Consider the following 27,372-nt stretch of genomic DNA (forward strand, 5'->3'; position numbering starts at 1 on the left):
GCGACTTCAGCAAGGCATTTTTCATGATCAAAGTCCTCAAAGACGTCGCAAACAGTCTCCATGACGATTTCAAGCTGACGCCTGAGCCGACCAAGTCTCAAATACGAGATTGACCGTGCCTCAAGTGGAGAAACCAGAAGCCTTCTGGCAACGGGAGATTGTAAAACGAATCTTGGAGAGCGGATGATTTATTGATTCATTACCTCAAAATGTGGCCCACCAAATCGGCTGAACAACTTCTTACACCGGACATACCTCGTACAGCAGAATGCACGGGCTGAAAACTACCCTTGATATTGCAGACTTGCATGTTCCTGATTGTTCCCTCACACGTGGTTGAGTACAGAGATGGCTAGGATGGCATGGCACTAATGGGTGAATTGACGTGTGAACGCTTAGAAAAGAATTGGGACCCTCGCCCTCCCTCCCTGACCCTGCTCGATAGCAAGGATCATAGTGGTTGCGTCCCACGCCTGCGTCATGACAGGCGGGTGACACCCCCTCATCAACCCTCTGGCACCTTCGAGGTGAACAACATTTCAACAAGACTTCACAAGGGGCAGAAAACCATGATCACGACCATCAATAGTTTCGGGATGATGAGCTCGATCCACAATCATACCTATCTTTGGGAGCTGCACGGTTGGTGATGTCGAACAAAAGGGGGCAGAGTTAACCAGTCGAGAGGACATTGGCCTTCCTGTCACCGCAACCGCATTTGTGTCTTCTGAGAGAGGTCTAGTCCGTGTCGGTCTTCACCCAAGAAATCCCAAGTCGAAGCTGTGCCTAAGCGTCCGAAATACCACTTTACACCAATAGTTACCGCCCTACGGAGCCGCATCCGATTACCTGTCCTTGAGTTGTGAACCCAAAGGAACTCCAGTGCGCCTGACACTACGTTCGCCCTGCTGGCAGTGCAAACGAGCCCCCTCGCCCCACAACTAGAGCCTTCGCATGCCATGTGCAGGTGCTCCAGGGCCTATTAGAATCTACCTCTCAGACCTTCGAAGCGGCTTTCCTCCACGCCCATCAACTCTGAGCATTCAAAGCAAGCATCGCTAAATGCACCAACTCAACCTACTTTGCTCAGCCGAGTGCTGGACGTGTGGACACCCCCAACATTTGTTCCCCGATTCGTAAGGTCTAGCGCACACCGTTGCCACCGTACATGGGTCTTATTCTAGAGCTCGATTTGGCTGAAGGGGTGGAATGACTGGGCACGAAGCCATCAGGGATATCCGGTTGGGCATCATCGTCACTCTCAGTATTTGATTCATTCACAGCTGCCTGAGGCCTCAACTGAACGTTGATGCTTCACCGCTTCTTCACGGCATTATGTGATTTTTATAAGATATGCATCAGCTCGCTCGAATACAGGCCCGGAATGGGCTCTTGAAACTCGACTCAATCTTCTTGCCAGCGGGTGCTTGAAAAGGTCTTCTGCCTCTTCACTATTTTCTCAAAGCTCACTGCTAATCTACGCTGAATTTACCATAAGCATCTGACAACCAGTCACTTGTATTACTCAGAATATACGACTTCAGCAGTTTCAAGTATGAGTTCCAAAATCATGCTGGCTCGATTTATCAAAACCCCGGACACCTTCGATCATTTGTATCTAGGAATACCTGCACGCACATATCAATCATTAAAACAAAAACTCTTGATCTCAACACTCGACGTCCTCATGACCAAATTTGAATCGACTGTGCATGGAGGGCAGAATCCGGAAACCAATTCCCGTAAGCGGTCAATGCACTTCTATGTCTCTGGCTATTTCTAACCAGTTTTATTCCTTCAAGGCCCGAGCAATACTGAACTCATCACCATGTTCTCAACTGGATCCTAAACATGAGTGTCTGCGCCACAAGGTGCCCTGTGGTGCATCCCGTCATCGCCGCATTGGGTCAGGAGAGCGTGGTTGGGATAGGTTGCCTTGTTTCCGATGCAGTGGCGCCTAGAGCGGCTCGTGCCGTCGAAAGTGGTACAACTGGTCTGCTGGTTGATACTTGTACCACAGTTGCAACGGCCCTTGCTATCGTTTACGGGATGTTTCTTCTGCACTGCATTCTTTACAATCGGCCATGGTTATTGATTTCTGACTTTTGGCTTTGAGGACAACCATTTTTCCTTTCAAAGCTGTACACTAGTTTCCAATGTGAGGATTCTGCTTGGAGGACCTATGAGGCAGTCTGCTTAGGCTTTGCGGGTGGCCGAAGTAGGTTTGTGGTAGTGGAAAGATGGTTCAACGGAAGTGAGCAGCGCAGTTCCACGCGAAAAAAACGTTCGTGCTATGCCCACAAATGCCCACAGTCCCACTCAGGCTATCCTATGTGGGCCAAAGCTTTCTCTGCGTGGCATCGAACCCATTTGTCGAATGGGTATAAACCCACCGCGATAAAAGCAAGTGGGACAATTGCAAGGAAGCGTCAAGGAATGGTCGGCCAGTGAGCGAAAAGATTTGAAAAATTCCCCTCAGGCTGCGCTCCGTAGGCGGGGATTCATGTATTTTAAAGATCCCATGCTCTCTAGGGAGACCTGGGTTGCGGGGTCGAGAGCTGATAGGCCATGATCATCGCCAATAATTCTTGCCCCCCCGGCTTGATAACCCTTCCCAAACTTGATCTTTGCGGATGATGCTTGGTGAAGCGTCCGTTTATGAAATTTTCTGTTACAGGCAGTACTTCGTATATCATAGGTACATAGCTTCAAGGCAGAACTACAGCATGTATGATATCAGAAGCCACGTAAATGGTCGCGAGCCAGAGGCATTACTTTCCACAGCCACCAAAATTATTCATCGCTCAGGCAGTGAGTGGGAGGATGCTCAACCACGTTCGGTAACGACAACAACAACAACAGGCGGGCATGGCTAGCCAAATTGATACAAATTCTGCATCCCTACGCAGGCCGAATACCAACTAATTGTTTGGGCCTCCGACGACGGTCGGGCCACCTCATGGCTCGACTGTAATTTAGCGTACATATGCACAATACTCGGTAGAGAGGGGGCTACGACGGACCGCTGAAGATTGGGGATCGGTCGCAGTGCCCAGAGTCTCACACTGAGACACACACCCTCTACACATGCAGACGGTTCGACCAATGTGATTGACATTTTCATTATCAAGATAGATTGCCAGAGCGCTTCCACTGCTTTCTCTTACGCTGCAAGTGGTCTGACCTAGGTAAAGTTTGCTAATGCACCGAATGCATGTGTCAAATCCTTCTCGTACCCAGCAAAGGACAATGTTTGTCTAGGTTGTTACCATCGCCCTGGTACCGAGATTCCAGGGTTGATGAGTGCATGCAGAAAGCATCATGGCTGGAGCAGCCAATTCCTAGTCAGGCGGTCCGCTGTCACTTTGAATGATCCCCTTGAGGCGTACGTCACTGACATTTGCCCGGAGCCTAACGAATCAAGTATTCCGTGTGGCTTTCTCAATGCTTTAGGGCTGGAGAGGACACGAGAGGGGTGACACGAGTATCTGATGTAACCTAGACTAGTTGGATGCACTTCCCTGCCAGGAGCTGCATTGTCAACGAACAAAGTTATTCTGGCTGTGGAGTCCTGTCAACGTTTTAAAATCCTTGACACGGTTTCCCGGACCGCAAGGCACATGATTCAATTGGAGTGGGCCTATCGTAACGAGCAGATACGCCCAGAAAGCCAGAGGGAAAGCGCTGCGGATAGGCTGACTGACATGTTCCCTAGAGTATCAGATACTCCATCCTTTTAGCGTGGAACCTGAATGATCATGCGGGCAGCGCCTTTACTTCATTCGACGCCCAGAGTAGAAATGAATTGGCCGATCGTTTCAATCCAAAAAGGGCTTCGTGTTGGTCGGGCTTTGGTGACAAGATGGAAGATGATTGCTGGGCATCGGTACGAGGTACTCGGAGTGCTGTCAGAAAAGGTGTTCAACGCGTGCAGCTCGCTGAGGCCCTCGCCCTGCTCGTGCATCGACTTGTTTTCGGGCTGGAATGGTTCAATCAATCTTAGAGATAGGGAGTAACCAAGAATGTGGCCGGAGTGTTCTGCGTACCCATGACCTTTATCACCTGGTCCGCTCTTTCTTTGAGGTCCTGGTCCTGCCAGATTCGGACCAATATCACGAAATCTGGGATGAAGACGGCAGCCGTGTCCCCCGTATCTCTGCGCTTGTAATCTCCGGCAACCAGTCCTCCTTCCCCATGTTGGCCATTTCGGTCGGCCCTCTTTTGGTAAATCCTATCTTGATGTGTTGGCACGTTTGAAGCGGAAACTCAGCCCCGAATCTTGTTGTGCCCGTGACTTCCGAGCCAATTGACTCTCGAAGGACTAATTGTAGCGGTCAAAGGACAGCAAGACAAGGTTGATATCTTCACCGGTTGAACCTCTTTGCTGGGACAGATGATGCAGACTCCGGCACGCATGTGTCTCGCTTGGAGATGAGACATGCTCAAGAATCGGGACAGTGGTAATTTGAGGCACGTCGTGCCCTGTTGGGGAAGAGTTTGGCCCGGATAATTGAGAATTGTCGATCTGCCCCAAAGCCCATTGGCCGACGGTCGAGGTCAAGCACACGAGCGTAAGGGTTGGAGGGATCGAGCTGTGTAGCCCTTCTCGTCAACCCAGAGTTCTGGGTCATAATCTCGGTGCTCTTCAGCAGCCGGATGGGCGAGAGACTGCTTCCCCGGAACTAATAGGTGGGATCCTTGCCAAAGGAGGCATAGAGAGCAAGCCCAAAGGTTCCAGCAGTTCGGAGCCACATCTTGAATCACATTTTCGTAGCCGGCTCCGGCGGGCACTGGAAGACATGGAGGGTCTTCTGGAAACTTGCGTCATGCTAAAGCACTTACCCTTGTCGCTCTCCCCAAGCCTGCATGTTAAGAGAAATTACAGTCCACCACCCTGGCACAAGCAGAGGGACAAACGAACAGATGAAGAAGATTTTCAAAACAGCGGTCAGCCGATAATTTTCACCAAGAGTCTGAACAGAAGGGCCACGATCGACTCAACAATGATGGTCGGGCGCGTGGCCTGTGATTTTTGGGTGTGACAGGCTTACTACGTTAGCCCCCAGCGCCCAAGAAAAAGCAAATTCATTTTCTCCGTATTCACCTTCTAGAAAGCAGCACCGCCTTCCCTACCCCTTGTCGTCCAGGATCCAGCGGATGGAGCGAGCCTAAGTCTCAGTCAGGGGTATGCATGCTCAGTTTCGCATCCTGGGCATGGCATTCAACTCTGTCAGGAGTGGTGCAACTCATCGTTGACGACGAGGAATTCTCCACTCCCACCGTGTTTCCAGAGGAAAGTACGACAGTCATGTTAATCTGCACTTTCAATATCCTGCCCGAGATTATGGACTTGGGACTAAGGGTATCCGCCTCCAAGCATAGCACTGGCTCCTCCACCAACTTGATGGTAGGGCTTGATCTCCATAGGAATATTGGCACCAACCGTTCCTCGTCAATGGTCGCACAGGTCGATGGACCTTTCAAGGGAATCTGACCGTATCACCACGACAGTTCCCCTCTGCTCGTTGACCAATCATCTTGTGTTCGGCCATGATTTTTAAGCTTAGCACATTGTCCTGTTGCCCTGGAATACCAAGTACTTTTCCGAAAGTACAAGATCCACCAGAGAGAGCATTCTCTCCCGGCAAGGACGTATATATCCATGATATCTGGTCGCTCTGCACCTCTCATCCTCTTCTGATACCGATACTCTACCCAGAACGTGTCTCATTGACAGCTTGATCATTCTATCATCAGAATTCATAATCCTTGCCTTTATTTGCGCTCTTCACTAAATTTCAACGAAGGTTCACACTCTCATTCCTCAATTATTCACATGGCAAACCTTTTCTCCGTCAGTAAGGAAGCACTCAAAGCCATGGCCGATGTGGAAACAGTCCTTGACCTGGGAGACATTGATTTGGCCTCGTATGGGCCAACATACGTGGGTAGCGTCGTCTTGTTAGAGGCCCATCCCATTTTAGGTGTGTCGTCTCCATACTTGATAAAAGCGTCAAATGCTGATTAGCCGTAGCTGGCGTGGGAGCACAATTCCAGACCACTGACACCGAGCCTACCCATCCGAAGAACCACATGCGGTCGTCAATTGACAGAGCCACGATGTCGAAGTTGTAGTTGCCACTGGTCAAAAAACCACCTTCCAGCAATAGCTATTCAGTGCTTAGCACCAGACGCAAATGTACTTCATGATATGCACTCACTTGTGCCAGTGAGCTGCCGTGTCACCTCGCCGCCATCAGAAGGAATATGGTGGGCCCACAGCATCGGGCGACGGTTGGGGAAAGCATATCACAGACACAGACTTCCAGTACTATATCAGGCTCCAATGTATCATATCCCCAGTTGTATAACAGTTAGCACAAATAAGAATCTTTTGAGAAGGCTTGTATGCCTCTGCTCCATGACACAAACCCAAGTACCAAGCATGGACATTGACAAATATCGATGTCGGAGCATGTTCCATCCCTCGAGAACAGCGGTCTAGTTGGGTTGCCATTTGGGCGTGGCGTGGTGACACAAGCTCGTGTCTTTGCTGCAGTATCGTATTGTCCTGACCTGTCAAACATCCAGGCCCCTTGCGTGCCCCCCACTCAGTCAGGCGGAAAATGGCAGCGCTGCAGTTCGTCGGTCACAAGCACACACCCGTCAGTCCAACCACGGGATGATTTCAGCTTATTGGTCGAGCTAATTGAGATGTTTTTCATCCATCTCAGAGGACGTCTGACTCTCGCTCGACTGCACCTCCACGATCGATTGGCTCTTGTCATCTACCGCGGCGACGATGGACCTGTCTGTCGCTCCCTGCCCGTCCGGTCCACCGCGGCCGGTGTCGACGCCGTCGTCGAACAAAACGGCGAGTTGCTCGAGCGAATAGCCTTTAGTCTCCGGGAAAAAGAAGAAGATCAGGATCAGCCAGAAGCAGTTCAGGCCGATGAAGAAGATGTAGTAGTGGTACCCAATGGCGGCGAGGGCGATCGGGTTGACGTACATGTTGATGATGAGGGCGATCTGACCAACGAGAGTCTTGACGGCGAGGCCGCGCGCGCGCATGAAGAACGGCATGATCTCGGTGGCGTACGAGTAGAGCAAGGGGTTGCAGGCGATGTTGTATGCCACGTCGTAAAGGAACAGGCACACCACCACGCCGTAGCCCGCGCCGGTCTTGCGGGTCTGCACGTACACGGCCGAGAGGACTGTGAAGGGCACACCGACCACGATCATGCCTGCGAATGATGTCATCCAGAGCTTTCGCCGTCCCACTCGATCCGCGAGGAATGCACCAAGGATGGATGATACGAGGTTTACGATGTTGATGCCGCCGTTGATCCCGGTCCTGTAGAGATGGGTGTGTAAGTGATGCTTCGAATTGTCTCAAAGGGAAAGTGAATAAGAACCCGATATTAATAGTAATGGGGGTAGAGATATACGTACTGCTTTGTAGATCCTGTGATACCGATCGAATTGAGGATGGGTGAAAAGTAGTAAGTAATGATGTTCTGACCACACCAGAGACACATCAGAACCATCACGATCACCACGGAGATTCGGTTACGATTGGCCTTCTTGGTGACAAGGGCGCTCCACCGAATGCCTTCGCGAGCCTGTTGGAGGGCCAACTCAATCTCGGAGATTTCAGCGCACGTGGTTGGGTCATCATCGTTGCCGGTGCCGTGGTACTTTGCAATAATGGCAACAGCTTCCGCGTTGCGCCCTCTTGAAACAAGCCACCTGGGACTCTCTGGCACCCAGTAGATCAAGCAGAGCACGAAAGTTGGACACAACGCCTGTAGCAAGGAGGGGGTTCGCCATCCCCATGCATCTGTTTTTGGCATGTGACTAGTACCGAAGCAGGTCCATGCGGCTATAATCGAACCGACATACCAGAATGGGTTGAACTGGGAATGGTGAGTTATTTTCTGCAGATGGCTGGGACATCTTTCGCGTGGGAGGCGAGTCATCAGAACGTACCAACGATACCAGAGTTCCTCTGAACTGGGGAATGGCGAGTTCGCTCAATAACGTCGCTGCGGCACACATATTGAACGCAATGCCAAAGCCGAGGACAAAACGTGCCCCCATATACTGTGCTCGACCTCGCGAGGCAGCCTGAAATGAGGCACCGGCAACGGTGAGAATTTGGCCTACCGTCACTCCCCATTTTCGTCCACTAAAGTTGGGGTAGATTGTCAGCGGCAACCCGGGTCAGAAAACCTGTGTGGCAAGGGTGAGGAGCTTGAAGTCTTACAATCTGTCCGTAACAATGGACGCCGGAACTCCACCACAGAAAACCCCTATGAAGTAGATTGCGGTGATCAAGCCGAGTTGTGACGGAGTTGGAGTTCCCATGTCTGCACAGAATCGTTCTCGTCAGCCTTAGAAAGTTTGTGAGGACATGAAAGTGACCGACCTGCTCGCCATTTTGGAAAGCTCTGCAAATTTGCCGTCAAAGTCGCGTCGAAGCCGGTACACAAGTTGACGCAGTACAGGACGAGAAGCGGAAAGCTCATTCTACGCAGTCCTTGATCCCGGTACCATGGTTCCCTGCGGGTCACGTTCAGCAGAGTTGAGGGAGGTTGAGCGCTATCGACGCGTTTTCTGATGGATGGCCGAAATCGCATGATCGAAGATTGTATCAATGATGACGGGTGGAAGATGAGCCCTTTCTTAGGCAGCGATGCTTCGGGCCTTGATGATGATGATGGATCAATTGTCAGATATCAAGTTGAAGCTTTTCTTAAACTGCTGAGCATGATGGAGTGACTTTCAACCAGCGATACGCCCAGCGCTGGGCTTTTCTGTCTCTTGACTGCTGTCCTTCAAATAAGGCTCGCTTAGATAAATGATCTGTCGATGGCCAATAAGCCATGGTGTGAGATTGATCATATCCCAATATGGACAGCGACAGCTGCATCAATATATGGCCATTTCAATCATTGGCTCGAGGACACCATGGAGGACGCACAGCTGGCTGAGGCAACGGCAAAGTTGTGTTGTCATGGCCGGGGGATGTGGTATTCTGCCAAACTTCCGTCCAATTTCTCGTAACTTCGCGGGGTCACCAAGAGTACATTATTCCAATTCTAGTTAGAGACGCGGCAGCCAGGCGACATTTAGCTTAGCTCAGTATAATTTTGGTGCATGCCATTTTCCCCGCTGAGAGGTTGATGCTTAGCCCTGCAAAGTTTGGAAAAATCAAGGAAAGGGGCAAGCAAAATACTCTTCTTTTCTTATTTGACTTCAAAGCGAGAACCCTGTCAGGATTTCCGTCGTGTACAAAGCCCACGAATCATCTGGCTTGTGATAACGATATTCAATAAGGAGGACTTTCCTCAAGATTACAACTTCAATGCATATTCGCTTAGGTGCAGATGATACCCCCTGGAGACGCCGTGGCAAGGTCGAAATCATCGCGGTTGACCAATATCCCCAAAAATGAACGCCCGGTGTTTGAAATGTGATGCTGAGTAAAGTTCGCTGAAAATGGATCGAGTGTACACTTGACTCGGAATTGAGGCATGAAAGGACAGAAGATGCAGAATCCCAATTCTGATCGTACAAACATGACTAGTAACGCTTCACCCCCGCAAGCTTGAGAAGTTTGTCGCTCATTTCAGGCAGTTCCAGAGGCGACTCTCGATCGCGCGGGTCTCTTGTACCGTCAGGAAGGAAGGTCCGTGTCTCTCTGGCCACGATATTGTCGTGGGGCCAATGGGTGGTGCCTCCATAATTGGAGAACACCTCGGCTTTCAGGTGTATTTGTTCTTCGCTTGCAAATCTAGCAGGTGTGTAGGCTGCGTAGATGACCGTCCGGATTCGGTCACTCTTTGCTGTCGGTTCTGCGCCGTAGTGAACCGTACGGCTGTCCCAGAGGATCAGGTCACCGACATCGGCACAGACTTTATAGGGTTCGATCCCTCGTGCTTTGAACCATGAGAGTTGTTCCCTGTCATACATGTACCTGTCCAAGGGATCCCAAGTTGAGTGATCGGTCTGGCTATCGAAAAATTCTTCGTTGAGGGTATGAGATCTTGGGTAAACCACCAAGCCACCGTCCTCAGGCCCGGACGGCGAGAGGTTGATTATGCCTTGCACACAATGTAGGCCTCGCCGTAAGGGACTTTGGTCGATGTGCTCCCAGGCCGGCTTTCTGGGTACATCGGTTCTGTTGGGGAAAGTGATATTTAAACTGTCAAAGCTGGCGAGCAGTTCCTCGGTACCCCAGAGCTGCGAGAAGGCTGCAAGAACACCAGGCTCCATCCTCGCGTCCCACATGAATTTCTCATGAGCGACTGCGTACGACTGAAAGGTGTTGATTTTGCTTTGAACGGGCAGATTTTGCGTCGTCCACGTCGTCGGGTCATCGAAGTCTAACCCTGTCCCAAATGACTTCAACCATGCATATGCTCGCTTCTGCAATTCTGTGGCTCGGTCGCAAGGAATGGCCCCTTTCACCACCACGTAGCCATTCTTCTGCAAATCATCTCTCCAATCATGGTACTTTCCACTGTCGCCTGGTCAGCGTTGAGGACATTACTAGTTAAAGTACCTACATACTTCAAGATCCGTTGATGATGGCTTGGCTTCAGTACTGGGGAGGAGTGTGGTGAAAGTGCGATAGGAGCCATAGGCGACAGACTACGAATTGGTGTTGCTAACAAAGTGATACATTGCTGAATGTAATGAAAGGGGAACGCAGCGTTTCTTCCGTTGAACCTTTTATATGAGGGGTCGTATTTGGCCTTCTCCACTCCGAAGTCGGTCGTCGGCCTAGATTTTATTTCCCGTCGTCTACAACGGAGTGGCAAAACCGAGCGTCAAAGTCACTGCCGCAGACCAACTCCGAGCCCTTGTGGAACACACACAGCTACACCAGTCGGCCTGGAGATGCCGGAACCCTAGAGTAGCACGAGGTCGGGAAATTGCTGGTGCATCACAACCTCCCAATGAACTGCCTGTCTTTCATTGGCGCGAGCCCACACTTCATCGAGTAGCTTGTGAGCACATACGATATTGCCAAAGCCTTTGGTACACTCAATGACGTTCAGTCTATACTCGACAGTCAACCGAGATGCCTTGTCAGGGCTGCTAGCTCCCGCCATGAACAATGGAAAGACAAGTTGTGTCTCTACGTGCGAGCCTGGCCTTATCTGGGACATCGCCGAGAGGATCTTGTCAACCTCCAGAGTGGTGGGGGCTTCTGGTACCGGGTTGCGCCGAGTAGCTTGCGATAGCCGCATGACGGCAGCCCAACGGAGTGCATCCGCAGCTGCAGACAACTCCCTTAGCTCCTTGTCAAAGATGCAGTCGTCGTTTAGGGTCCACCGCCGAAGACGCTGGTCGAGTTCCAGTGCATTGTGTTTGAGAGACTCATCCATTGCGGCGGCCGAGCCTAGAGCTACATACCCTCTTATCCACTCATTGATCTGTGTGATTAACCTGTATATGTCTTCTCCTACACCGTAAAGCGGGTGAATGGATGTCCTGCCTCGTTTGCCATGGGCGGATTCCCTGGATATGCACCGAGGGCTCCGTCGCACAGGCACCCGATGACTCGTGATCGCGGTGATACAGCATAAATAGTCGTATAGGTCTGTGAAGAATTCTGATCGAACATCGGGGTCATGGTTAGGAGAGTTTGCGAGAAGGGCTTTCGCCCCGTGTAGGTGTAGAATCCAGTTTCTGGAGGTTCCGTCACAAATCTGTACTATTCGTCAGTTATTGGTGAAGGTTACGAGCTGACGCTAAGCCAGCTTCTACACACCTCCAACAAGCACAACAAAAGAGTAGCTGCCAAAGAGTACGGCCCACTACCCGGATCATCGAGGTCAGATTTGAGCCCCTGCAAAGTCATGCTGCGGTGAAACAAGAGATTCCTCTGGAAGTCAGGGTAAACCTTGTAGAGATGACAAGCCGACAAGGCTATCAAGGCATGGCGAACGGTCGTAGATTCAAATGCCATGGGGATCAACACCCGTAAGAAGGGGTTGACATCATCTGGAACCACAACCAAAGCCCTCGACACGACCTGCAAATAGTGGTTGAGTAGGTGCTTCTCGCCAACGGTCCAGTCTTTGAGCGCCTCGGTTGTGAAATCTGAGAAATAATCAAGGGTGACGGGAGGTACGGTACCTACGGGTGCGGGATCCTCATCACTTGCTCGAGCTTCGGGTAAAACTTTCAAGGCGCTGCTATGGCCTAGGTGAGCCCTCTCCCGCAGGCCTGAGGACGCTTCGCCGTCAATGAGCGCCACCCAGTCCGTGAACTCAAGGCTGACTTGATCATCCGTACGGCCCGATGAGGCCGCGTCGTCGGTCGAATTTGGGGTGGTATCAGCTTTGATCACCTCCGGACTTTCATGCGTGGCAGCTGGTGGTAGAGATTTTTCGTTGGACGCTTCTGGCACATCTGAAGTGGCCTTCGCAGAATTCCTTGGAATGCACGGGAGATTTAATCGTGCACATTCACCGCAAATCGGCGACTCTTCCCCACACTTCTTCCTTCTGCCGAGCGGTTAGCATAATTAGGTTGAACGTCTATAGAGACAGTGACCTTCGCAGACATGTGGCACAGCCTGCCTTGGATCTGGTATGGCCAACCCGTCGTCGTCCATATTTGTCTTCGGGAGCACTAGGTTTCTCGCTGGATATCGAGCCTCGACCCGCTGGATATTCACACGTTAAAGAAAGGCCTATCAACGAGTCAGCGGTGTGGTGATACACATTACCCAGTGACCACTTTACGGTGACAGCGTGCGCACGGATGCTGTTTATCACAAGAAGTCTTGATCAGCGCACACTTGAGGCACGCAACTCGGAGCCGGCCCATTGCTCAGCTAGGCATGTCTCAGCCGTGGTCTCAACTCAATGACAGCCTTAGGATTTAAGAAGCCTTCGGTCGGAAAGGATTGAGTGAGATCAGAAGAGATGAAGTGGTCAATTTAGTAACGTCAGGTTGGTAGCTTGGGATTGATGAGGTTTGATGGAAGGACGGTTCGAACAACGTATCATTTCCCACCAGAATGCTTAAAAGCAGCAAAGATGTCTTGGCCTGGGGAAGCCCCCCACCTTGGACGCTTAGGGCGATCTACCCACCGCGAAGTAAGGCTGAGATTAAGCGCAGTTCGGCTGGCTACCGGCTGAAACGGACGACAGCTTCCGACGACGCGGATGCGCCGGGATGCCCCGTTGAGGACGACTGGTAGCAGAAAGGGTTGTTCGAAAGAGCACGTATCCTCCCTAGGTGTCTCGACGAATATCCCTCCTGAGATATATTAGCAGAGAAAAAAACCTAGTTCCTGATAGTATCGACTGTCTCTACTCTGAGAAGAGGGATGTAAATAGAGGTTTACAGAACACTGAGAGGTGTAAAACACATAATCGATAAGAAAGTGAGCCAAGGAAATATAATATCTGAAAAAGCGAGGAGAGGAAGTATACTTTTGTAAGAAAGCTCTACCTACGTACTCTCGCCACCACTCATCTACTTAAGATGAGATTGCCACCGTAACCCACCTTCCAATCTTGCTGATACCGTGGCATAATACTAAATGTCAACATTATGAAGTGCTGCCAACCGGATTTGTGCTGTACAAGTTCTGACCCCTGACATATTCATCGATAATGATATGTTGACAAGATAGATATTGTTCGATTTCAACAACATTCCACCCTAACGTCTCACAGTACAAGCTACGAAATCCAGTCCGTCCTTCCACGCGTTGTGGTGTGCTAACTAAAAGGCGACAGCAGAAAATTCCGTCATCGACCCAAAGATGCTGGGCCGTCATGCCAAATTCCTATAGATCGGCATGCGTATGTAAACCGCGATATCTGGCTACTTTCGATTTAGCTAGATCTTGAAGTGCTGACTACCACAGATTCAGGCGTAGACTACTGACAATTATAGAAATCCAGTGCAGCCCAAGGCACGCTTTTTCCTCAAGTGGATGTTCAATAGCAAATGGACACCACATTTTGCGCGTCAACTCGGACTTCCGGGTACCGATCCACCTTTGGCCGCAGCGCTAGAGGTGTAGCCTTGACTCAGTCACGCATCCCATTCTCAATAGTTCATGCTGACTGCTGTCTCTGGTAAATCCGACACAAGATTCCATGCTATAAGTATCCGGTCTTCCTGCCACAGAATGTCCGGTATGCTGTTAGCACAGATAAGTTCCGGCCTGAGCTAGAATCGTGGGAACAAGATGGCTTCTGGAGGGCATGATGTCAAGGCTGAATATCTGCTTGTGAGTTGTTCAACCGAAGACTCATGATCTGCGCAGTTAATTCAAAGGCCAGATAACAGGCATCAGCGGGTACATCGGTTTCAAAACACTTCGTATCGCGCTGGAAACAGGCTACAAGGTAAAGGGTGTAGTCCGCAAGAAAAGCAATATTCAAGACTTGCGGAAACGAAGTCAGCTTGTGGTCAAGGGTCTCGCCGATGGACAGCTCGAGCTTGCCATCGTTCCGGACTTCACCAATAAAGAAGTCTTTGGAAAAGCACTGGAAGGAATCACGGCGATCATCCACTTGGCGTCACCTCTAGCTGAGGCAGTGAGTGAATCTTAGAGTCGGCATTGGAGCGCGAGTGAGGACTGATAGTGTGCAATCCTCCGCCAGGAAAGCAATTTTGAGCGGACGATTGTGGAACCTGCCGTTGCTATGGTCAGCACCATCCTCGAAAGCGCCCAAAAGGTCTCTACAGTACGAAGGGTAGTGATAACGTCATCATGTATGATCGATCCGTAGGTGTTTAGCATCCCTTTAAGCTTATTCTACCAGGTGTCACCTTGATTCCATTCGAATGGAACTTCAGCCCCGACTCAAATACACTCTACACTGGTTTGGTGCCCGATGTTGAAGGGCGGCAGTCTATCTAACAAGGACCACAGCAAAGGATATCAACAGCAATCCCACAACGCCCTACAGCAACGCGATGGACGCATACTGGGCCTCAAAAGCACTCGCCCGCATTACGACGCAAGAGTTCGCTGCGAAGAACCCGCACTTCGACTACGTCAACCTCCTGCCATCGGTCGTCATTGGACCGGACGATCGCATCCAAGCAGATGGAGAAGCTGCCGAACTGCTTTCAGGAGCTCGTGCTGCGGTTCTGGCTCCTGCCTTGACGAGTGATCTGAACTCCGCTTTCCCATATGTTGGAGTACCGGTGCACGTTGGTGACGTCGCACGAGCACATGTCGACGCCATCAACGCGGACCTCATTCCCGGGAATACGGAGTATATTCTTTCGTCGGACACGCCAGAAGGTGTGCAATGGGATCAAGATGTCAGACAGGCGGCCGAGAAATTTTTTCCGGCAGAAGTCGCCAGTGGCATGCTTCCTCTCCAGGGGTCGCTCCAGACGATCAAATGGCGGGTTGATGCGATGAGCACGGAGAAGGCGTTTGGTTGGAAGTTTACCAGTTTCGAGGAGACGGTGAAGCAGATGTTGGCTCAGTATATTCAGCTCAAACAAAAGGGGTAAGCGGGCCTAGTGAGTTTGGTCAGTGCTCACTCACGGTTGCAGCTGGGACTCAAAATTATGTATGCGGCCAAATCAATATTGTTCATCACCAAAGTATATCCAGCTACGAGGCGTCTTTTATAATAAGCCCAATGCCTTCACAGCATCATAAGTATCTTCCACGGTCTTCTGAAATGGTATCGTCTCCTTCAATCCAAGCACATCTTCCTGCTTACTTCTGTCGAGAGAAAAGTGATTGTCTGGGTTCACCAACGCCCCAGTCTCGCCCAAGCCTTGAACACCTCTAGCCCGCAAGCCCTTCAGACCATCTTCGTAATATGCCACGCCGCCACTCAAAATGACTCGTTCATTATCGTCATCCGCCAACTCAAGAGTTGAGACCAGCGCTTTGGCAATATCCCTGACGTCGATCCAGGCAGGGAGGCCGGGGGTGGCCACCTTGGGAGCAAAAAGCGGATCTTTGCCAAGGATCCCATTGATCAGTCGCGCGGTGCTCGTGTTCAAGCCAGAGATGCCGTCCTTAGGCACACTCTCCGCCGAGTAGTGAATGGGCGGGCCATAAATCATGGGCGGGCACAAGGTCGTCAAGGCGAACTTGGCTTTTTGGGGATTGGTGGCGTCGATACCCGAGTCGTGCAGCTTCCAAGCTTCACGCTCGGCGAAAGTTTTGCTTGCGTGATAGCCCAGGACTCCATTCTCAGCGGCCTGTTCCTCTGTGATGGGGTCCCATTCATCAGAGTGGTACTTGTAACCCGCTCTCGGGTTTTTGGAGAGGTCAACGACCGAGGCGAAAGACGAGAGCACGGTCAGTCGTTTTAGATCCGACTCACCATAAGTCAGCGCACTCAGCAAGACGTTGCGGGTGGCGTTGACCGCCGGTTTGACGAGTTCTTCGATCGGGTTTGAACTGGTCGTGAAGTAGGGCGAGGCGAGGTGGATGATGTACGAGATCTCGTTGTCCTTGAGCGTGGAGTCCAATGCATGTGGAGCAGATAGATCGGAGTTTGTAACGAAGGTGAGAGTTCCTGCTGAGATCTCTTTGGCGTACTTGTCGAGGAAATACTTGGCCTTGTTGGTAGACCGCACTGGTGCGAGGACCCGATACTTAGCCAGACCTAGCAGCTGATCGAGGACATGTGCACCAACGAAACCGGTTGCTCCAGTCAGAAGGACGAGAGGTTTAGTGGCTGCCATCTTGGTTCTCGATGAATGATTAATGATGAGAGTGTAGGAATTTTCCTGTGCTGAATGGCTATTCTTGGTTCAGGTCGAGAACGTCTGATATTGAACTCGGTCGAGATCCAGGCTGCTGGTTCAAACAGTCCAACTTGCGGCGAAATCCCCTCTTAAATATTCTTCTCGCCCAAGGCTTTATCCAGCGAGCAGTGAGAGTACTGAGAAACCCTGGCTACGACATGTCGTCAGTCCTACAGAATGGGTGGGGATGATTTAGTAAGACGGAAGTTTGTAACAAGCTTCCCAAGGAATCTCCCGCAAGCACGAATAGGGGAACCGCAAGTGAATAATCATGACCGGTTTATCACCGTTCCCTGTATACTTTTCCCGACAGTCACACAACGGAATTAGTGCCGACCCACTAGTGTTAAGTCAAGACAACCAGCGGCATTGTCGGCCGCATCAGACCCTTTGCTAAGCTACCTAGATCCCAAACTCGCGTTTGATCGTTCATCCTGAGCGACATCTCTGCTGGCAATTCTTGAAAGTGGAAACTTTGTATATGTTAACTTGGGCAGGTGGTACTCTTGCGTCAGTCACTCGAGCCAAAGTGCCCCCGGAATTAAAGCCTCACGGGTCAAAGTTGCTGCCTGTCTAGGAAGTATCTTGTAGGAGTGGTTTATTTTCCCACACAGTCAGTATTGCCCATAACAATTGCGAGTGAAAGATGTAAACCCCAGCAACATGCGCCTTGCAGCGATGACGAGCTTTTCACACCTGGCAACTGCACTGTCCTGTCATGGAAATCTCTTGACGATGGAGACTGGTAATCTCCTCAGTCGACTCTAAATCCACGTGTTTTATCTTACATCCCCGACCTCACAACTTGGTGTCCGCCACTCTCGCTTGCTTCTTGAAGTCCTTAACCAACAGACGAACCGCCAGATCCAGCAAAACATCCTCACTTCCTCCAGGGATCCTAGCACCCATGACATCTCGATACAGTTTCTCGACCAGTTCGCCCTGGCCAGTTCTCGTATACCCATTCCCGCCAAAGATCAAGACGGCCGTTTGAGCACAGTCGTTGAACACCATTCCTGCCTTTGCTTTCAGCAGCGAGGTGAGTCCTCCGAGTTTCTCATCCGCCTGTTCTTTCGACAGGTGATTTAGCTGGTACACGAACTCAAATATCCAGGACTGCAAGGTCTCCAGATCCGCGGCTGCTTTCGCGATCCGATGGCGCACGACAGGCTGGTCCATCAGCGTCTTACCGAACGCTTCTCTCTTCATTGCATACTCCACTGCCGTCGACAGTGCCACGCGAGCTTGTCGCGTGACGCCACAGGATATCAAGAAACGCTCGTGGTTGAAATTGGTCATGGTATACTTCATACCTTGACCCTCCTTGCCCACTAGATTCTCCACGGGTACCTTGACATCATCCAACTCGATATAAGTGGTACCTCCCGCCTGCTGCCCACTGACCTGCAACCGGCGCATCGTCACCCCGGGCTGGTTTTTTAACGGCACCACCACAAGACTGATGCCCGTTGGTCCAGGCCCACCGGTCCTCACCACCATCGTAGCATAATCCGACCATATGCCGTTCGTAATCCACTTCTTCTCCCCATTAATCACGTAGTACTTACCATCCTTCGACTTCACCGCCGTCGTCTGAATATTCGCCACGTCCGAACCGGCCTGCGGTTCCGTGATCGCAATACACGCGCGCGCATGGCCCGGCAGAAGCAAGGGCAAAAATTTCTCCTTCAGCGCCTCAGACCCGAAATTCAGAATCGGGGGGATCGCATACGCGAACCCGGGCGTCAAACTCGCGCTGGGGCCCGAGATACCTGCGCGTGCCCGCTCGTCCACCCAGATCGCCGTGTGCAGGTAGTCCCACTCCTCGACGGGGACGCCGAGGATGTCGTTCAGTCCGAGTCTCCTCAACCATTTGACCGGTAAGGGCGACTTGAGATTGGGCAGGAGCATGTTGTGCTTGTTGAAGAGCGTCCAGACGTGTTCCGGGACCGTGCCTGCCGTCTCCCACTCGAGGACGTACGGCAGGAAATGCTCGTTGAAGAAGGCGCGGCATCGCTGTTGGAAGTCGAGGTGTGTTTTCTGAAAGTATGGCGATGGCAGGCCGCGGAGGTAGCTGGGCTCTGCAAACGGGATCGGACTGCTTTTGGTGGACATGTTGATGTTTCTCCAAGTACGGCTTTGACGTTTATCCAGATGGTACTTCCTGGGTTGAAATTGACTGTTTCAAGTACTTATCATATCCGAGTGCCACTCTCCTCGGAATTCTTACTTCTGTTGGTCTTGGAGTGTTGAAGTAAGCGCATTCGAGAGGCTGGAGTTTCTCTATCAACCGCGGAACAACCCCTCAGTGTCGGTTGTTTGCCTTTCCCCTAGCCTCGACTTGCCGAGGTCTGATGTCAGCCCCTACAATGGCAGCCTCGCTGCCAGCTCCATACTCGAGGAACGGGTGAAAATTGCACTACCTGCACAATGCGTACTCGTTTCGACTTTAGGGAAGGTAAGATATAAGTATCAACATATAAATTATTAAGTAGTACATAGTACATTTCTATTTCCAACCGGTCATCAAATTTGGTCATTTCGTCGTCTCCAGATCTGGTCCACGCCATGATGGAGATCGAGCACTAGATCGCTATGCAGAAAAAGTTGGGAAAAAGAAAACAAATGCATCCGCCACTTTTGTTCAAGTACAATCAAATATATAGCGGTCATACACCACTTATTGGACAGATTTCAGTGTCGACTATCGGTGTCGATACTGCTCATATCCAAGATCAGGCAGTCTCGGCTCCCTGGAAAAGGGTGGAGGGCTGATGGAGTGACCACTCTTGGCCTGACCCAGGCTCTGATAGCGCGATGTACCCATGGGTCCAGCACCTTTGACGAGGGCTTCTTGGCTGTCGTCAAATTGGTTGCCAAAACGGTCGCGCATTGGCTCGTAACCTGGCGAGTCTCTGGACACCTCGCGGCTGTGGCTTGGAGGAGTGGCACTGTAGGGGTTTGGTTGCATAAGGAAGGCGTCTCCCTCCAGATCTCGGGATAGATTCTTCTCCGCAGCCTTGCGACGCTTGCGATGCGGGTTCTGCTTGAAGCATGTGATGATGCTGTTGATGAGGATGAGCAAGAACAGGATTGCTGTGAGACCAGACTGGACGGCGATCAGGACGACACCGGTGATGGTCTTTGTGGTCTGAGCGACGCCTAGTTCCTGCACGAAGACCAAAATGCACACAACCGACAAGACTCGCACCACTTGAATGATGATGTTGATCCAGTTGCCCGACTTGCGCTCATAAGGACGAGTCCAGAGCAGGAGACCAAGCATAATGACTTCGATTGATAGTTGACCGATCGTTTGAACCATTCCGTGACCGTCGCCTGCAGCCAAGACACATCCTTTGGCGAACATGTAGACGATGGCTGGAATGAACAACCACCAATATCCACGCTTGTAGTTCTCGTAGAACGTCTTGTATTTTTTCCACATCTCCTTGTTTTCGTAGAGGGAGTGGGAGTTGCCTTCCATCTTCTTGAGCTTATTCACGACACTCCAGATTTTCCAGGTATAGAAAACTAGGATGAGCGTGAATACGCCTAGAGTCACACCCGCGAGCAGTTTTGCCGCCCACGAGTCGCCATGGGTGAACTGGAAAATGCAATACAGCGTCCAGACACCATAAAGCAGGAGAATCAGCGCGACGATTGTCTGTGCAATGACGCGCCAATACTCCTTTCGGAATGTGGTCAAGGACTTGGGGAACTTTCCAAACAGTGCCCATGCTTCGAGAATGACTTTGAACAATAGGATTCCAACAATGATAGCCGCGAGAACGATGGCGAAGACAAGAAGCACCGTCATGAAGGTATTAGCATCAGGAATGGTGAGTTGTTCAACGTAACCCTGAATACCCTCAACAAAGTGTTGCTGCTTTTCATTCCCACCGGTCGAGCTGCTGGTATCGTTGGAGATGTCAATTTGACGCATGAATAGCAAGGCCCGCTTCTTGAATGTAGACGAGGCAGAAGATGTCGAATTGTCAGGGTAGACAAGAGTCGCGTTCTTCAAAAACTCATAACTGGAATCCGTGAGATCGCCGCCAGTCTTTGCTCTGAAGCTATCGATCGATTTTTGCAAGCCAGCCCATGAGATCAGGCCTGTGCTGAATGCGAAGTTCTTGGTGAAACTGCGATAGACAGTCGGATAAGGAACCGAGTGCATGCCGTTCATGGCCATGCCTTGGAACCAAAAGATCACTTCCGAAAATCCAGGGCTGGATGTGGATGAGCCGGGGTGGGCACCACTGGCCGCAGCTCCGATCAAAGAAGCAGCGGCAGCGGCAGCGGCAATCGCTGCCGCAACATAGGACACAGCAGGAACCTCAACGGTTTTGCCATTGTTCACCCCGGCTTGGATACAAGCGATTTCAGACCCGTCTTTTCCTTTCAGGAACAATTGAGCACTGCCCTCGAGATCGGGAATCGAGTATGCAATGGAAGGAATTTTGTCGACATATTCGGAAGGAATTTCTTGTGAGCCCTTTGCGCTAAAGGCCCGGGCGGGGACTAAAGATATGGTCAGTACTGTTCCGCTTTCCTGAAGTCTACAACACTCACCAGGGCATAATTCATCGATTTTGGTATCCTCAGCACAAGGGTCGAACGAGTCCCGGTAGACCTCGACTCCATATGCGCTGACGACGAGCTCTGCCATAACTTCTTGTTCGATGGTGCTTTCTCCAGAGACGTCAAAGTTGACTTTGTTGGTGTCCCGGTCGAACGAGATGTCGACATTGTTTACTTTGATGGTCCCAGTTCCATTTGCACAGTTTGTGAATCCATCTGTTTTCAATATATCCGCTCCGAGAACCGAAGGCAGGAGAGCCAACGAGGCAAGAGCCACTGCTGACCTCCCCCACATGTTGAAGACTCTGTTGCGTTGACCACAATCGAGATCTTGAGGTCGACTTTCAGCAAGGACAATTGAATTTTTATTGATATGTTGACGAGGCACCTACTAGGGCAGCCGCTGGCGTGGATGGAAGGGAAATTGTGATCGGCAGAAAGGTCCTGACGGATTCGATGGGATGGAAGGAGAAGGGAGAAGGAGAAGAACGAGTGACGGGGATTGAGCAAAAAGGATGAAGATTAAGAGCGAGCGTAAGAAGTGAGTGTAGGATGAGTAACGACAGTAGATGGGAAGAGTTTCATATGCAACGAAAACGAAAGACGGTTGCTTTTCAGCTGAGCGTCGTTGCAGGCAGTAATACGAAAGACTTCATGACGGATGGCACTGCACTGTTGACTTTTAGGAGCCAAGCATGCCGCTTGCAGACGCCGTTTCAAGACATACGCAATGGCAACACCTGAAAGGTCCATCGAAGCCTTCGGAAGGTGGGTTAGTGACCTGGCCAGGGTAAAGATAGGTGGGCTTGTGGCGTGGACCAGGGGGAGCAATTTTTGGGAAAACTCAGTCCTCCTCCCCAACAGTTGAGAGCGATGAATGGCCCGTCGGTGTCTGCCAGGACCCATCGAGGCCATGGCCCACAGGCCTGTCAGGGGTGGCGCTCTCTTCCGCAACTGAGGGAGTTGGGACGACCAGGGCATCGACCCACCGATCCAGAGGCAGAAGATTTTTGCTCATGGTTGTGTTCGATGCTGTTGGTGGTGGTGGCTGAGGCATGGTTACTTCTCTGTTGCTAATGCCACCTCGATGAACCATTACGTCGCCCCTCGGGAGACACGTTCTTCAGCACAAGCGTACTGAAACACGGGACGTGTCAAAACATAGATTGATGCGATTATTGATCCTCCAGAATGAGCGCCTTCACAACGATGTCGTTCGCGTCCTGGTGGGTTAACTGATCATTCAGAAGAGAATCCTGATGGTAAGGATTTCAACCACCAACCACGATACCGATTTCCACAGATATCTGACTGGGTAGCGGCGTGCCTGAGGGAAAATCAGTGGATCTGGCGAACAATTTTCCTCAGTGGACAGCTTTGAGGCGCAGTTGTTAACGAAGAGAGCCAGTTGAGTGCCATGACAGCTGGAGCTACGAGACATTCATCCACAACAGCGAGACTTATCGAAGCCGCTATTGGCCTATCCCCGGCTAGTTTTCTAGGCGCTCAACTGCGCCTCCCGGGGTCGACTCCCAATCGGTTTCGGGGGTTAGATAGGCGTCGGTTCCCCAGATCGTGACTGATGCGTGATTTCCAAGGATTTTATCCCCCTTGATCAGGCTGTGCCGTCGTACCTGCAAGATAATTGCCATGAGGCTTTAGAAGGGGTGTGTAGAAACAGAAACAGACAGACACGTTGTTCACAATGCCACGTGCTGGATATCACTTAAGTGGTTTACTTAACTACTGTTAATGCAAGTGACTGTCGCGTGCGTGCGGTGATCGTCTAAGGGTCATTCCCAGGCACCTGCCTGCCAGCGAGCCAGTGACAGCACCCCCGCCTACTAAGAAATTTAGTGGGCACCAAGACCACCCAACACGCCTATTAATAGTTGCTTGACGGGCATAGGCGAAGACCACAGACGCCACACAGCCTCGTCCCTTGGAGTAGCGTGTGCAATCTAAGCTTTTAGTCACCAAATCTGCCCTGGCTTCGCATCACAATTGCACTTTTGTTACAATTCAAGAGAAATCTAAACGCACAGTCGGTCGTTCTCGAAATACGTACCAAGACACACCATACGATGAGAAATGGATCTGGTTATTGTTACACAAAGCTTAACCCCCTGACCAGCTTCCATCAAGCATCTGGGGGAGTGCCGATTATGAGATTGTTCACCAGCTAAACCCCTTTTAAAACTATCATACATCCAGATCTGTGGGCTAGAGTCCAGGATGAACCCCGACGCCAAGGCGACAGGATTTTGAGACATCTGTAGCTATTTGATCTCGTCCAGAAGTTTTCCTCCTTGGACATCACGGCCGAGCCTTCTCGCTCCCGGTTCCTGATGAAACTGACGCTAGGACAAAAGCCAATAGCAACCCCATTGCACAGTCACGATGCCATCCTTGGGAGGAGCAAGAAACATTCGAGGGGAAACGCGTCTTTCGCTGCCCCCATCAACAGGGGAAGACGACAATCACACCCGCATCAACGACCATATGGATGAAATCTGCCACGGCCTCCACGGAAACCACCTGTGGGCTTACCCGGATTCTTGGGACCTGTCGGCGCGTTTGCGGGAGCCGCACTTGCCTGAGCAGCCGGTCCTTTGGGTGGTTTAGGTGTATTGTTGCGTACCGGTCCAGCATGGCCTCCGTCTGGTTGAGGGACATCGTCATACATGCCTTCCCACGATTGAGGGTTCTGGTTCTGAAATCCGCCACTTCGAGGCCCGGCGGGGAAACTGCCTTGTCGGCGAGTCTGCTGTTGGTGCTCATACTTTTGTTGCTCAAAGGCCATCTGCTCCTGTGCAGAGAAGCTCCCACGGTTATTGGTTTGTCCCTGACCCATGGATCCTCGTCCACCTCCCATGTTGTTCATTGCATTCATGCCGCTTTGCTGTTGCTGCATTTGCATCATTTGCTGCATCATCTGTGGATTCATGCCTTGCATGTTGCCCATTCCCCCCTGAGGGTTGGGGCTGTTTCCTCCTTGCATTTTCTGCATTTGTTGCATCTGCATCATCATCTGCGGTGTCATTTGACCCATCCCACCCATACCACCCATGCCTCCCATCATGTTCGAGGCCATCTGTTGTTGCATCATGGCAAAATATTGTTGCATTCTTTGCCAGTATTGTGCCATCATCTGGGGGCTCATTCCATTGGATCCCATCATGTTCTGACCCTGATTCTGGTTGCCTTGGCCGACTTGATTGTTGTTGTTATTGTTGTCATTACCGAATCGGTCATCGCGATTGAATTTTCCTCTTCCACGCCCACCACGATTGAAGTCATCCTCCTCTCCCATCTTGCCTCGGGGTTGTGCACGCTTCACCTCGATCATCTTGCCAAGGATCTCCAATGGTTGATATTCCAGACATTTCTCCACGGCCGCATCACTATCGAACGTGACGAATCCAAATCCGCGAGGTCGACCGGTGTCTTTGTCCATCATTAGCGTCGCGTCGACGACCCGGCCGAATTGGGCGAAGAAGCTTTCGAAATCCTCTTCGGATGCCTCCTGGCTAACACCACCAACGAAGATCTTGGCCGTCTTCTCCTGTTCATCTCGGGGTATCGCGCGTTTGGGATCGATCTGAAAGCCAGAATGTAAGCCTTTGCCTTTGCCTTTGCGCCTTGCCCGGGAGGTAAGGGGACCATTTTCTTTCCTTGCTCTTGGGGGATCAAACATAAAGGGCCTTACTATTTTTCCATCAAGGAAGTGTTCTTTAACCATCACAGTGTTCACAGTCTTGGGATCCTTGAAGGTGAGAAATCCAAATCCACGGGATCTACCAGTGGCGCTGTCCCGCATGACCGTACATTCGTGAACTTCGCCGAATTGTGAAAAGTAATCGTGGAGTGACTCTGTCAGGCATATTTAGTAACGGCGGACGAGGTAGAGAAACTTCTTAAGCCATGAAGGGTGGTGGAGGAGTTTCTTACGATCGGTTGTTTCCCAATTCAAGCCTCCAATAAACATTTTCCTGTAGAGGGTCTGATTAGCAAAACTCCAGAAGAAAAATAAGAGCGAAACACAGCAATAGCGACATCATGAAACACAACAATAATGGAGAATAGAAGACCAGCATATGGCCAGGCACGCATGCCCCAGCGTATAATATGCACTCCAGTTATTCACCTGTGGATCCTTGGATTTGGACGGCCTTTGGATCGATATTTTCGATGATATCAAAATGCCAAGACCAATGTGCAGGACTTCTCAAGAGTACGTAGAGCGAATGATGAGATGCAAGACCCTGCTCGGATAGCCACACCACGTCCAATATCCACAGCAGCTTGATTTGATTGCATAGGAGTTGTACAATGTATGGCAGATCCGCAGCAGACTTGAGAATAGGACGAGAGCCAAGGCCGGACCCTATGAAAAAGTTCTACCACCCATTCAGATGCGTATCGGAAAGAGACTGCGATACGTTTCATCATCGTTCAACAATTAACCAGGACTCGAGGCATTGTAATCTGGGTGGCTTTGATATTCCTTTTTGGTGGGTAGTCGTGGTAGGGTTTGAGATGGCAGTCATATCAATTCCACCATGACGACTACTTCCAGTTTGTGGATGCATATGCAATGCGGTCGTCTAGCGGATTGCAGACATGGTTTTGGTTTGCCTTTCTTTTCTTGAGACTGCAACAGATACTGATAGCATCTATCTCCTGTCTGATCTTGAGATTGTTACTCTGCTCTGCCTGTACTGTTCTGAACTGTAGAAGTATGTGGTGTATGGACGCAAGAGTTCCTCCAACTATACAGCCACGATTGGGCGACATGTCTCTTATGAAACTTGTATCGATCCGGCTAGTTGATGCCCTTGATACCCGGTATTGAGCTAACGGTCAAACACTGGACGACGCTTTTCAAACTTGTTTGACTCGATTTGACCACTGCGCCTGACCGATGATATAATGGTTCTCCAGCCTCATATCCCGTCAGGGTTGATCCGACCTGTGCAATGCACCAGTCCCTTGTCATCACCCAGTGCGTCCAGCGCTGCGTGATGGTAGTGCAGGAACCACATCATAGCAAGATAGCCATAAATCCAACATCACCACTGCAACCAAGGAATAACCGTCGCCATACGCTGTCGACGGCTAGTTCCGCATCAGGATGAGAGGCACTCTAGACCTTTGGCACGAACCCCTCGAGCATTGAAATGACTTGGGAATTCCGACACTCCGTATGGTGAATTATTTTTCCAAACAATGGGACCTCCGGTTTGACCTCCTGGTGCACCTTGACCCGTCCAAGCCGTAAAATGACGATCCGATGGTGGGTTGAACGAACAAAATGAAGGGGAAAGAAAAGGAGGGTGCAGAAGGAAAATGACTGAGAATGAACGCTGATTGTACTTACCCATCCTCTTTCATGTTGAGACCGGAAGACTCGGTATGAGTTGGTCTCTCAGGTACCTCTGGTTCTGATCTCATGTGATTGTTGCCATTGGTCTGGTCATCTTGACCTGTGACATCCATGTCAAAGGACGAGGGATCGTAGGCAAGATCTGGCTCTTCGCCATAACCTGGTTCATCTTTTGCTTTGTTGGCAACAGTGTCAAGGGGAGCGGGTGCAGCAGCGCTAGGAGGAGGAGCATGGCTTGGAGCTGCGGCTTCATCGGCGTCGTAACTGAGATCAGATTAGGACAATGTGAGCGGAGAAAGGGGTGGAGGCGTGAGTTTGTGGTGTTCAGGATCAGGAGTGGGATGAGACTTACAGATCAGCGAAGAGATCTTCTTCAACATCATCTGGTTCTGTCATCTTTGCGGGAGAAATGAAGGGCTAGACTGAAGAAGCTGCGCACGCGAAGAACCACGGGATGACGGTCACAAATAAGTGAGCCAACAGGCAACGTCCGCAGGCGGCGTTACACGTCTTTGACTTAGTCGCGACAAAGCCAGAAGTTGTACTTGCAAGATCGGATAAGAGTACAGAAAGAGAAGGTACAAGAATAGGGACAATTAGAAGTGATCATCCCGACTGACATTGAGCAGCGAGCA

The 27,372-nt window shown here is 50.9% G+C and overlaps 8 protein-coding genes across 8 annotated transcripts; 1 reads left to right on the forward strand and 7 right to left on the reverse strand.

The window, feature by feature from the left end:
- Window positions 1-6,705: 6,705 nt before the first annotated feature.
- LTR84_012365 (uncharacterized protein) lies at window positions 6,706-8,367 on the reverse strand (the record flags this gene model as incomplete). Its single annotated transcript, XM_064855889.1, has 4 exons — window positions 6,706-7,354; window positions 7,453-7,916; window positions 7,990-8,188; window positions 8,267-8,367. The coding sequence occupies 4 exons, from the start codon at window positions 8,365-8,367 to the stop codon at window positions 6,706-6,708; spliced, it is 1,413 nt and encodes a 470-aa protein (XP_064708549.1).
- Window positions 8,368-9,585: 1,218 nt separating this feature from the next.
- Window positions 9,586-10,646, reverse strand: LTR84_012366 (uncharacterized protein; the record flags this gene model as incomplete). Its single annotated transcript, XM_064855890.1, has 2 exons — window positions 9,586-10,525; window positions 10,576-10,646. The coding sequence occupies 2 exons, from the start codon at window positions 10,644-10,646 to the stop codon at window positions 9,586-9,588; spliced, it is 1,011 nt and encodes a 336-aa protein (XP_064708550.1).
- A 270-nt stretch (window positions 10,647-10,916) lies between these two features.
- LTR84_012367 (uncharacterized protein) lies at window positions 10,917-12,631 on the reverse strand (the record flags this gene model as incomplete). Its single annotated transcript, XM_064855891.1, has 3 exons — window positions 10,917-11,720; window positions 11,783-12,521; window positions 12,618-12,631. The coding sequence occupies 3 exons, from the start codon at window positions 12,629-12,631 to the stop codon at window positions 10,917-10,919; spliced, it is 1,557 nt and encodes a 518-aa protein (XP_064708551.1).
- A 1,593-nt stretch (window positions 12,632-14,224) lies between these two features.
- LTR84_012368 (uncharacterized protein) lies at window positions 14,225-15,510 on the forward strand (the record flags this gene model as incomplete). The annotated part of the gene is made up of 5 exons (XM_064855892.1): window positions 14,225-14,266; window positions 14,319-14,576; window positions 14,643-14,754; window positions 14,805-14,864; window positions 14,915-15,510. 5 exons carry the CDS (start codon window positions 14,225-14,227, stop codon window positions 15,508-15,510), a joined length of 1,068 nt encoding a protein of 355 aa, XP_064708552.1.
- A 117-nt stretch (window positions 15,511-15,627) lies between these two features.
- LTR84_012369 (uncharacterized protein) lies at window positions 15,628-16,704 on the reverse strand (the record flags this gene model as incomplete). The annotated part of the gene is made up of 1 exon (XM_064855893.1): window positions 15,628-16,704. The coding sequence occupies one exon, from the start codon at window positions 16,702-16,704 to the stop codon at window positions 15,628-15,630; it is 1,077 nt and encodes a 358-aa protein (XP_064708553.1).
- Window positions 16,705-17,565: 861 nt separating this feature from the next.
- On the reverse strand, window positions 17,566-18,882 carry LTR84_012370 (uncharacterized protein; the record flags this gene model as incomplete). Its single annotated transcript, XM_064855894.1, has 1 exon — window positions 17,566-18,882. One exon carries the CDS (start codon window positions 18,880-18,882, stop codon window positions 17,566-17,568), a length of 1,317 nt encoding a protein of 438 aa, XP_064708554.1.
- Window positions 18,883-19,471: 589 nt separating this feature from the next.
- LTR84_012371 (uncharacterized protein) lies at window positions 19,472-21,646 on the reverse strand (the record flags this gene model as incomplete). The annotated part of the gene is made up of 2 exons (XM_064855895.1): window positions 19,472-21,291; window positions 21,343-21,646. The coding sequence occupies 2 exons, from the start codon at window positions 21,644-21,646 to the stop codon at window positions 19,472-19,474; spliced, it is 2,124 nt and encodes a 707-aa protein (XP_064708555.1).
- Window positions 21,647-23,842: 2,196 nt separating this feature from the next.
- LTR84_012372 (uncharacterized protein) lies at window positions 23,843-27,133 on the reverse strand (the record flags this gene model as incomplete). The annotated part of the gene is made up of 4 exons (XM_064855896.1): window positions 23,843-25,224; window positions 25,303-25,343; window positions 26,732-27,001; window positions 27,090-27,133. The coding sequence occupies 4 exons, from the start codon at window positions 27,131-27,133 to the stop codon at window positions 23,843-23,845; spliced, it is 1,737 nt and encodes a 578-aa protein (XP_064708556.1).
- Window positions 27,134-27,372: the final 239 nt, after the last annotated feature.

Source organism: Exophiala bonariae (genome assembly GCF_035927105.1).
Source record: "Exophiala bonariae strain CCFEE 5792 chromosome Unknown scaffold_7, whole genome shotgun sequence".
In the NCBI taxonomy this organism is placed as follows: domain Eukaryota; kingdom Fungi; phylum Ascomycota; class Eurotiomycetes; order Chaetothyriales; family Herpotrichiellaceae; genus Exophiala; species Exophiala bonariae.